Raw genomic sequence first — 11286 nt, forward strand, 5'->3', positions numbered from 1 at the left:
TTGGGGATATTTAAGAGGTTCATTTTTAATTTTTAATTGTATTTATTTTTTAAATTGAGAATAAATTTGTGTGACTCAAAACATTCAAAAAGGAGATGAAGAAGTCATGATGATTAAATGCAGTGTGGGACCTGATACAGAGAGAGGACAGGAGGGAAAAACTAGTGTCATAAAATCCAAAGAGAGGCTGGAGTTTAGTCCATGGTCATGCCTGTGTGGGTTTCTTTTTTGGCTTTGACAAATGGACCATGGTGATGCAAGATAATGATGCTGGGGGAGATGGAAACTGGGGGAGGGACATCCAAGACTTTTCTGTACTGCCTTTGCAGACTTCCCTGGTAGCTCAGCTACCACCTGCAATGCAGGAGACCCTGGTTTGATTCCTGGGTCAGGAAGATACCCTGGAAAATGGATAGGCTACCCACTCCAGTATTCTTGGGCTTCCCTGGTGGCTCAGTCAGTAAAGAATCCACCTGCAATGCAGGAGACATGAGTTTGATCCCTGGGTTGGGAAGATCACCTGGAGGAGGGCATGGCAACCCACTCCATTATTCTTGCCTGGAGAATCCCCAAACAGAGGCACCTGGTGGGCTGCAGTCCATGGGGTCACAAACAGTTGGACACGACTGAGTGACTAAGCACAGCACAGTACAAGATTATTTCAAATTAAAAAGTTCTTTAAAAAGATATTTTAAATATACAAAAAGGGAAGTGATGACAGGGCTCCTTCGCTTATCCCTAGCTCTGTAGGCCCCTAAATATCCACACGGGCAACCATTGTTGCCAGTTCCCTTTATATCTTTCCAGAGATGCTCTGAAAAGTTTAAATACACAACACACACCATGAATGTATCATTTCCAAAAAGACCTAACTTGTGACCCATTCTATCCCAGATTCATTTTGCATCATTTCTTTTTGACTTGAAACTGCCTGAAGAGATTGCCCCTTATTTGCATAACATCCTATTTTTATGGATTGACCATACTTTGTTCAACCATCCTCCCATTGATGAGCCTTTAGTGGTTCATAATCTTTTGTTACTACAAATATAGTTGTCAGGAGGGATCAGGGAGATCTGTAGTACCTCCCTGGACTCATTGTGTTGATTAAATGAGTTAATTCAGGTGATGCATCTCCAACTACACCTGGCACACGGTCAGGGTTCCATAAACATTAGCTCTCATTGGCACGTATTCCATTTCACACGTGTGCAAGCTCTTAGGATACATTCCTAGTAGTGGAATTACTGGGTCAGAGCGTATGCAGTCTGACAGATACTGCTAAATCACCTTCCATAAAGGAGTGTATCTGTTTGCACTCCCAGTGAGGAGTGTGACGTGCCCTCTTGCTTCGCCCCCCTCACCAACACACCACATTATCAAGCCTTTCCTGAGCCTCGCCAATCTGACAGGTGACAAACGCTATCTTGGTGCAGTTTTCATTTGCATTTGTCTAATTATGAGAGCAGATGAGCATCTTCTCATATGCTTCAGAGCCATCTGTATTTCCTTCTCGGTAGCAGTGATTATTTGAACATGATGTCAAGGTGAAAGTTTTTCTTCTTCCTTGATGGCAGTCTCTCTAAGCCTTTATCTGTGTGTCTCTCCCCCATTCTTCTCCCAGTACCACTATGTGTTCCCATCACTGGATTAGAATTTGTGGGAGGGGTTGGACAAGACACCACCATCCCAGAGCTAGGAGCAGTGGCCACACCCAGGGCTGGTTGAAGCTCTGGGCTTCATACCTGGCCATACCTGGCACATACCTGGCCAGGCCCAGTACATGCCTCAGTCTTGCTCTGTTCCTGTGAGCTGGGCTTAGAAGGACAAGGACAAAGATGCCTTCCACAGGGAAAAGGGCCTCAGTAATTCCTAAATGCACTGAATGAATGAGCAAATAGATGAATGAGTCAAGTGTTACATCCTCATTAAAGGCTTCCCTGATTCTGTTTCCCCAGACTAGTTAACACCCCTAGCTATGCAGCCTCCAGATCCTGTTTTTCCTTCAGAGAACTTATCCTAGTTGTCAGCTAGATGGCTAATTGGGCAGCTGGTTAGGTAAGGTCTGTCTCCTCTTTGCCAGATTGTAAGCCACTTGGGAGTGGTGACCATGTCTGTCTTAGTAGTGTAACCACAGTACTGACTCAGTAAACATTGGCTGGATGGAAGGAATGGGATGGTTGGAGAGATGGATGGATGGATGGATGGGTGGATGGGACAGACAAGATGGATAGAGCATCTCCTGAGGCAGGGTGGCCCGCCCCCCACCCCAGGATATCTCTCCCAAGTCCACACTCCAGGAGACATAGCCAGGGAACACTTAACCATCCAGCCCCGCCTGCGATCCCTTACCAACAAACCAACCTGATGCTACACATCCCAGCCCAGAAGGACCCCTCCACCCCCTCCCTCTGTAGACACGCCTTTGCTTCTCTAGATGTAGGAGGCAGTCCTAGGTCATGAGCTCCTCCAGCCTGGCCCCTGGGGTCCTATGTGCTTTGAATCTCTTAATTTGGCACCAGATTCTGTCCTGTCTGATTCTCTGAGAAGGAGACCGTGAGCTCCTGGAGACTAGGGACCAGGTCTTCATCATCCTGGTATCTCTAGAATCTCCTACCTAACCTGCCTGGGAAGGCATTCATTTGTCAGAGTGCAGGCCAGGGCTAGGCAGTGGGGCTACGGCAGCAGCAGTCACTGCCCTCAAGGAGCTGCTGGGCTTGCTGACCCTTGGGTCCTGCCCTTCAGACCATGGTGAGAATTTGGTCACGGCCTTCAAGGCTCTGCATGGCCTCCTCACCTCCTGTCCCCCACTCCCCTACACCCTGTAGCCACGTTAAGCATCTCAAGATTCTCAAACACTTTCCCCTCTCAGGAGGTTTGCACAGCTGTTCCCTTCAGCTTGGAATGCTCTAGCCCCACCCCCTGTCTTCCCCCAGTTAACCCCTAAACATCCTTCAGACTTCAACACAAGCATCACCCCACCTCCAGGAAGCCTCCCTTGACTACTCAGGGCAGAAATTGTCTGTCTTGTTCATACTGGGTCTCAGCTCCTAGGACCAAGGCGGGCATGGAGCGAATGCTGGGGGAAGCAACCCCAGTGGTCCTGATTGCTGTCCCCCGCAGCACGTGTTCTGTGAGGAGTGCCTCTGCCTCTGGCTGGACCGTGAGCGCACCTGCCCGCTCTGCCGCTCGGTTGCCGTGGATACCCTGCGCTGCTGGAAGGATGGGGCCACTTCGGCACACTTCCAGGTGTACTAGGGCTGAAGACTGAGGCCCCGGGGCTCCCAGGCACACCAGGGAGATGATGGAGGGTCAGCGGTGTCGGGACCACCTCTAGGAGCTTCCTGGAAAACAGCCCTCAGGCTCCGACTGTCCTGCCTCCTGCCTCTCTCCATCCAGCCCCTGTCCCCCACCTCCACCCTCACCTTCCTTTCTTGTTCTGTTCATGGCATGCACACCCTTCGCCTCCACATGGGGACACCGTCTCACTCACACTTGGTCTCTCCTCCCTCTGAGTCAAAGAACTGATAATGGACCAGGTTCTACTTGTTGGTGATCATAACCCATGGTGACCTGACACCTGATGCTGCAAACTGGAGAGAGGCCTTTCAATGCTGCCTCCCCGCCAGGGGCCCAGGTCTGCAGGTGAGAATCACCTTGAAGTACTTTTCAAGTGCAAATGCTGGGCCCACCTCATACCTACAGGAACTTCGAGTATCAGAACTCTCAGAGTGAGCCAGGCAGTCTGGAACTTTCAGCCCAGACGACCTCCTGTAACACTCACGCCACCCCAAGGTGGAGGTACTGTTGTCTCCTCTGTTTCACAGATGAAGAAACTGAGCTGAGAACTCCACGTGGAAACTTTCCCAGGTCACCCAGCGAGCGGTGACGGACCAAGCTTCCAACCCCGGCCGTCTGGCTTTGGAGCCCGCCTCTTAACCACACTGACTTGCTGCTCAGACACTGCAGGCGTGTGGCCCCTCAGTCATGTTTTTTTTTTCTCTTCAAAGCACAGGAGGTGATTCTTACGTCATCAGTGACTCAAGTATGTAGTGTGTTTCATTTGGACTGCGTTGAGGATGCTAATAGCGAATGCCAGCTCCGGAAATCTAGTTGCGACTGGGTTTACGGAAAAATCTGGTCCTTAAAGTTGCTGTTTAGCTGGACTCCTGCCAGGGATGCTCAGTTGTGATTGAGTATCTTCCAGATGGCGCAGTGGTAAATAATCCATCTGCCAGTGCAGGAGACATGGGTTTGATCCCTGGGTGGGGAAGATCCCCTGGAGTAGGAAATGGCAACCCCCTCCAGTATTCTTGCCTGGGCAATCCCATGGATGGAGGAGCCTGGTGGGCTGCAGTCCATGGGGTCGCAAAAGAGCCGGACACAACTGATGGAGCACGGCATATGGCACGTCAAGAAAGGCCAGTTCTGGAGACTCCCCCGGAGGCAGTGGTTATGACTCTGTGCTCCCAGTGCAGGGGGCCTGGGTTTGATCCCTGCTCAGGGCACTAAGATCCCACATGCCATGGGACGTGACCCAGAAGTGAAAAAAGAGAAAGGCCGGCTCTGGTCCAGATGCAGGTGTCACTGGGTGTCCCTTCCCGTCTTTATTTCTCTCCTCCTTTTGTCCTGTCCCTCATTTAAGTCTCAGACTTGTCAACAGCTCCTGTGGCCATTGCCTTCTCCCCTGGTAGCCTTCAGAGCAAAAGGCAAGGTCCTTGTTACAGATTTTTTTTTTTTTCCACAAGCCAGTATGCTGGCAGAGAGCACAGCAGCGATCGGTGTTTCCTGGAATGTCTCTACCAGAGCTCCCAATCTCTGTAACACAAGCTCTCCACCCATGAGACCCTCCCTGCTCTGAAATCTGGGAGGAGAAGGCACAAGTGGTCCCTTGGAAGCCACTGGAATCTTGCCTGGCCTACCCACCCTCCCAGTGCTATTCTGTCACTGTCAACCTTAGCACCACAGGCTGGTGCCAACAGCATTACAGAGAGAGCAATCTGGGTGGCTACTGAGCAGATTAGCAAGAAAGTCCCGAGAGAAATGGTGGAGCCTTGCTGCCACCTCACCCTCAGCCAGGCTTCTCATGCCCATCCCATCCCCAAGACATTCAGGACATTCACCCCTTTTGTGCTATCAAGTCAGGACCTTTCCTTTGCCTGACTTCCCTGGCTCTTTCCTGATACCCAGCAAGACATCCCTTCCAGGGCAGCATGGCATCTTTCAAGCTCTGTTACTATGGCAATGGCCGTGATGTTAACAATCCCACTTGCCTGGATAATCAAGTCGGAAGGGGAAGTGGGGCCAGGCGGATTTGGCTGCTCTGCCCCCTCTCCCCTCTACCCCCCACCCCCACCCTGCTGCCTTGAGGAAGAACTGAAGGGACACACCAGGAGCTTCTACAGCTGATTTTTATCAGAAGGATCATCCTGCCTGCAGATGCCATCAAAGAAGCATGAGAAAATGCCACTGAAGAAGACTTATTAATGTGCCAGCATGTGATGGCGCAGACAGAGCAGTCTGCTGGGAGTCAGGCCTGGAATTCTGATTTCAGACTCCACATGGCTTTGGGAAGTCACTTTGCCTCCCTGTAGCCATCTCCAGGGTGACAAAGCCTAGTGCATTATCTACGGGAACCAGGGAAACCAGCAATGTAGATTACTGATGAATACCCCAACCATTTTGTCAATTATACTCATGCCACCAAAAAAAATATTGAACATTCTGCAAATAATGAGCTGTGTCTCAGACACTAAAGAGTGTCATATGCGGGGGACACTCAAGGCGGGGGCAGGTGGGATGATTTAGTTTAGATTTTTATTTATTCATCCCACCCTCTGGCGGAAAGTCACGTTCTGGAGGTTTCCTTTTGGAGTGGGAGAATTTAACTTCTGCTTAAGGCAGAGAAACAGAGGCCAGGGCAGAGGTTTCCAGACATCAAGCTGCATGTTATCCCTAACACGAGATTTTAGTAGAAGCAGCCAAGAGTCACCATTGGAAAGGAAGAGCAATGCCACTGTCTTTTATCCACCTTGGCTCTGCAAACTCATTTGTTAGAGGCAGGGTTAATTGAGTGTCAGGTGGGAGAGTCCTGCTCTTAATATTTTATGATTCACTGGCTAAAGTTCCACGGAGTCCTTGGAAATGGCTCTCCTAATGTAAAAGATCTTGAGCGTAATAAATATGAAATAAAAAAACAAAACAAAACCATGTTTTGGACCTGGATGTCATAGGTTCATTATCTTCCTAAGGGGAGCATGTGAGAGGCATGGGAAGACTTCCAAGATGCCAAGATTTGGGGTTGGAAATAGGAAATATAAAGTGAGTCCTAGAATCTTTCAGTATGTTTTCTCTGGGCCAAACAGAGCCGCCTTTGGTGTGTTTAACATCTCCTTAAGTTGCCATCCGCCAATAAATATGATGTGTTGATGAAAGTTACATCCGGGTTTTGAGTCTCCATTTGCCTCTTGAAGCCAGGTGGACCTGTTTTAGGACAATTTTGAAGAGATGTTTTGTGCAAGGGGTGGTTTTGATGGCAATGTTTCCCCAGAGTGGATCCCATTGAGTTGCACGTGATTTATTAAGGAAGTGCTCCCAGGAGAAACCAGTAAGGGAATGAGTGAAACGGGAGAGGAAGGAGATGGAGCCCAACAAGAGGGCGACTTTCAGGAAAGTCCCAGCTCAGCTTGGTCCCACGGGGAGCTCTGGAGCATCAGCTGCATCTCAGGGTTGGTCCCACCCTGAGGCTTCTGTGCTCCCAGCTGTGGGCTCATGCCCACTCATGGGGGTGGGAGGGACTCTCAGGCACTCCACTGAGGAGGCGCCTGAAAGTGTCAGGTGCCACAGAACACATAAAGGTGCAAGACAGCACCGAGGACTGGCAAGAGGGATCTACAGTGCCCGCCGCAGCCTTCACTATAGGCTGAAGGACACCAGGTGCATGGGCTGATTCAAGAATGGTTTTCCCAGACCCCAGGTGATGATGGGTATTTAAAACATCAATAGCAGTAGTGACCACTGGTGCCTCTCGGGTCAACATTAGGAAGCCAGCCACACAAGCATCATCAGGCAAAAAACCTTTTGGTCGCAATTATTGGTAAACCAAGTCAGCTATGTCTTGAATAAAAGGACTTTATTTGGTTCATGTAACAGCATGGGCTTCAGGTACGGCTGGATTCAGGGGCTCCAGGGACATTAGAATCACATCTTTTCATCCCTCGGTTCTGTTTTCCTTTGAGATGCTTTGATTTTCAGGCGGTCAGATCCCATGTGTTGGGAAGAGGGCACCCGGAAGCTCTGTGCTTGTGTTCTACCAGCTTCATAACCTCAGCAAAGAGCCCCTGCTGAAGCTCCAGCAGGAGTCCTGAGCCTTATTCTCATTAGTTTGTTCCCAAACCAATCATTTTAGCTCTGGGGACTCAGAGCGCTGGACAAGCTTGTATTGGGTGTTGAGCTCTGGACGTCAGAACAGAGTTGGGTGGGAAAGGAAGTCCATCCCTCCAAATCTTATGGATTGAGAGTGGGGAAGCAGTGGGTCCCCAAAAAAGAAAGGACCTATTATCTAGAAAAACAATTTGTCCTCAACCTACCATTCTTAGGAAGAAACTAGAACTTGGTCTCTTGGTACAACTCAGACCAGATAAATGCAGGTGAAAGTACCCCACCCAGAGCGGTTCATTCATCCTTAGCTGAAGACACGAGTGTGTAGGCTCACTTGCTTATCTACATGATGTCATGCATAAATGATGCTTTTCTGCACTGACCTTGGACTGGTGGACATGTTCCCCCAGTCTGTTGCTCAACCCAAGGGTACTGCTTAGGCCAATCCTCCCCTTGGGGTATTCCCAGGAACCTGATAGACAGGAGCTGAGTGTGTGGCCTTCTCTCCCCAGGAAGGGTGGCATGTGCGGCCAGAGCCTTCCTTAGTCCTTGGGGACCAATCTTCCAAGAGGAAATGAACACGCAAAGGCCTTTGGCTGGAAGCACACAACTAGTCTGTTTTTTAATAAAGTCATTACAAATATGTACAAAGCGTCTCCAAGGTATGAAATTCCTCTTACAAAAGAGCACAACGAACCAGCAAGGATAGAACCCGGAACGGAATGTCCCCAAGCTTATTGCCCCTCCAGCTGAGTCAGAGGCCTCACTGAGGATCCAAGCAGCTCCACAGCCATCCCCACCACACACGGGGTTCCTGGGCGCTTATAGTGCAAAAGACCTTGAGGGGAGGAAATTGGGGGTTTGAGTTGGGGAGGAGGGAGGAGACAAGGAAGGGAGAAAAACTTCCCATGTCCTAGGAACCAAGTCAAACAGACATTGTTTGCAAATGAGATACTTGTCCCAGGGACCTTACAGAAACCAGGAACACAAAGGGCTAGGAACAGATAAAAACCCCCAGCTAAGCCATCCAGCCTGTCCTGGAGTGCCCCCAAATGCAACCTAAGTGGGGCTCCCCTGCCCCTTACTGGGCCCCAGGCATGTGCTTGCCTTTGAACTAGCAATGCTGTGGGAGGAACTCAGTGGAGCAGGATGGTTAGCTCATGGGCTTGGAGAGAAGTGGGACCAGGGCAGCAGAGGGGGGCGGGGGTCACAGAAACCTGAGTCCAGATCTTGGCTCAGTCACTTCACTCTGCATGCAACTTTAGCTAAGCTGCATAACCTCTCTGAGCCTCAGCTTCCTCAACTGGGAATAATACCAGCACTGTCTTCCAGCGTGGGCATGAGGAATAGCTAAGGGGTAACGCAGAAAGCACTTGGCACAGCTTCTTTGCTGTGTGAAGCAGCAAGAACCAGCCTTTTCATGCTGGGAATGAGTTGAGGTCATCGGCTTTTGAATCGCCTTCATGAGTGTAGCTCTTAGTAAATATAAATTCTGTAGAACAATCTGCCAGCAAGGCTTGGGGTCACAGCGATGACCTGACAAATCTGTTAAAGACCATGAACCAGACTGGAAAGAGACGTTGAGTATCGTCTGGTTCTAAGCGGGTCTACCCCACCATGATCAATACATAAATCTCTTCCCAGAGGACATTCTACAACCTGGCATGTTGTAGGTGCTCAATAAATAGGTGTTAAATGAATTAAACTTTTAAAAAGTAAACTTTCGGTTTACACTTTAAAATGACACTTTGACATCAGCTTCCTCCATCAGTTCCCATGGGACAAGGCTAAAGTGTCTAGCCTGCCCCCTTCATCCCCTAAACCAGCTTCTGACCCTGTGATGGGCCCAGGTGGGCTTAGGGGGACATTTGGAAAAGGAAATGGTATCAACATAGAAAAACAAAACCTGTATTCTGATCACTGCGGCCTCTAATACCAGGTGGACACTCAACAGTTCCACAGTGGCAAGCCAGTGTCCCCAGAAGACATCTGTATAGCATCAAAGAAGACTTTCTTAGTTTCCCAAGCAAGAGGGGAAGTGATATTTTGTCACTGTCAGGAACATGAAAATAAAGGTAGGAGTGCATGAGATCAGATACATGAATTGTGAAAGCAAAGTCACAGGTCCATTGTTCTGTGACAGTACTGTTTAAATTACCCTTTCCCCCTCACCAAACTAGAAAAGAACTTTAAAATGAGACCACTGGAAGAAGTGGGGGAAAAGTCTCCAGGATCCCAGTGAAAGAGGAACAAAATGGGAATTGGGTTCTAGGAAATGCACTGTCTAGGACCATGGACAGCAGCCAGAGAGGCACAGGGCTCCCCAAAGAACTCTATTACTCACGCTGTATCTGTGTCCAACAGGATAGGAAAGGGAACCCCAAATTTAAAAAAGGGAGAAGAGATCTTCTCTGCTCATGGGAGTTGGGGTAAGGGAGAGAAGCTTCCAAAAGGGAATGGATCTAATCTGGAATGTTGAAGTCCTAAGAGGATTCAATCCCTGTGGCTCCTTGATCCCTGCCTTCTGAGAGCAACCAGAATGAAGGAGGCCCTTCTGTGTGCTCCTCACCTCATTATGCAGCAAGCTACCGAAACGATGATCTCAGAGGCCTCCCTCTGCTTTGCACGGACACACACACACACACACACACACTCTCTCTCTCTCTCTCTCTCTCTCTCTCTCTCACTGCTGTCTGCTGAAACCCGATATGAGGTCTTTTTTAAAATTTATTTCAAAGCCTCCCTCCCTCTCTCTCTCTCTTCACAGACGCTCTGCAGTGAAGCTAATCAAAATCAATGACTCCTTGGCAGCCAGAGAAAAGCAAGGGGGTGGGGAAGGGGGAGAGGGAGGGATGGTGCCAGCACTTTGCATGCTGTGGAAATATTTAAAAAAAAAAAAAAACCACCACCCCACTATCTCATGCAATCCAAGTAATGCAACGGGAGAGACGGTGGAGACAATATATACATATATATCATGCTTCAATTTCCTAATACAAATGTCCATCAAGAAGTCAAATCTCATATAAAAACAAGCATTAAAAACAACCCCTTGTGAAAAATCGGGGCAGTGGAGAAATGCACTCAAATTAATGATGTGCAAGAAAAAGCCAGGGTTAGATAAATACACAGTTTCTAATAATACAAGAGAATATGTACAAGGGACTTGGCTGTAAAGCTCCATCAGGAGGGTCCTGGGTGCCCAGTTCTCTCAGCAGTGTGACTTCATTGAAATAAAAATTGCCCCAACCCCAGAGTTTGTATCCTCCAGTGGAAATGTCATAAGCTAGTCAGGGTCCAAAAAGGGGATTCCCTGACCTTTTAACCTGTGTCCAGGTGGTCAGTACATCCCCACTGTGGTCTTGAAGGTGCAGTCTTAAAGCAGCAGAGAGCTGTGATCAAGTACAACTACCGTGATGAAAACCTCCTCCCCAGAAAATGGGGTCAGCTGGAAAGTCTAGCATCTGCCTAGGAAAGTGACTGGCTAAAAGCAGAGACTGTATTTCATCTCATTCTAGTGAATTTGCCTTCTCTGAGCTGACGGCTTGGTGGGAATGTCACCTGCCACTCTCTGACGACTGTGCCTACACACCCATCCCCTGTAAACATAACTGCAGGAAGGGCTCCAGCCATGGGGGAAACAAATCATCTATAAACAAGCTTTCCTTTTGGCTCTGCTGAGTTCCAAGCTGTCTGGGAGGAGAGGGGAAGCTGCCCTCACCTTCAGCAGTTCTGGGTTGCATGTTTCTTTAAAGGGCTATTTAGGAAAACATAAGGCATGGACTTACTTATTTTTCAAAGAAAGAGACAGCTCCCAGCTTGCAGCAGCACTGAAAGCTCCTGCATTCTAAAGGACCTGGTAATTTTCAGCAAAGCCCACGGGAAAGAGCTGTTGTTTCAGCCCCG

The 11286-nt window shown here is 49.0% G+C and overlaps 1 protein-coding gene across 3 annotated transcripts in view; it reads left to right on the forward strand.

Moving 5' to 3' along the window:
- Nucleotides 1-6206, forward strand: part of RNFT2 (ring finger protein, transmembrane 2) — a 62678-nt gene extending 56472 nt beyond the window's left edge. For all 3 annotated transcript variants that reach the window (XM_061141861.1, XM_061141862.1, XM_061141863.1), the window contains one exon: nucleotides 3124-6206. In XM_061141861.1, the coding sequence (XP_060997844.1) occupies nucleotides 3124-3258 (135 nt within the window). In that variant the 3' untranslated portion in view covers nucleotides 3259-6206. The remainder of the gene's footprint in view (nucleotides 1-3123) is intronic.
- The last annotated feature ends 5080 nt before the right edge of the window (nucleotides 6207-11286 follow it).

This window comes from Dama dama, chromosome 5, assembly GCF_033118175.1.
Source record: "Dama dama isolate Ldn47 chromosome 5, ASM3311817v1, whole genome shotgun sequence".
Lineage (NCBI taxonomy): Eukaryota > Metazoa > Chordata > Mammalia > Artiodactyla > Cervidae > Dama > Dama dama.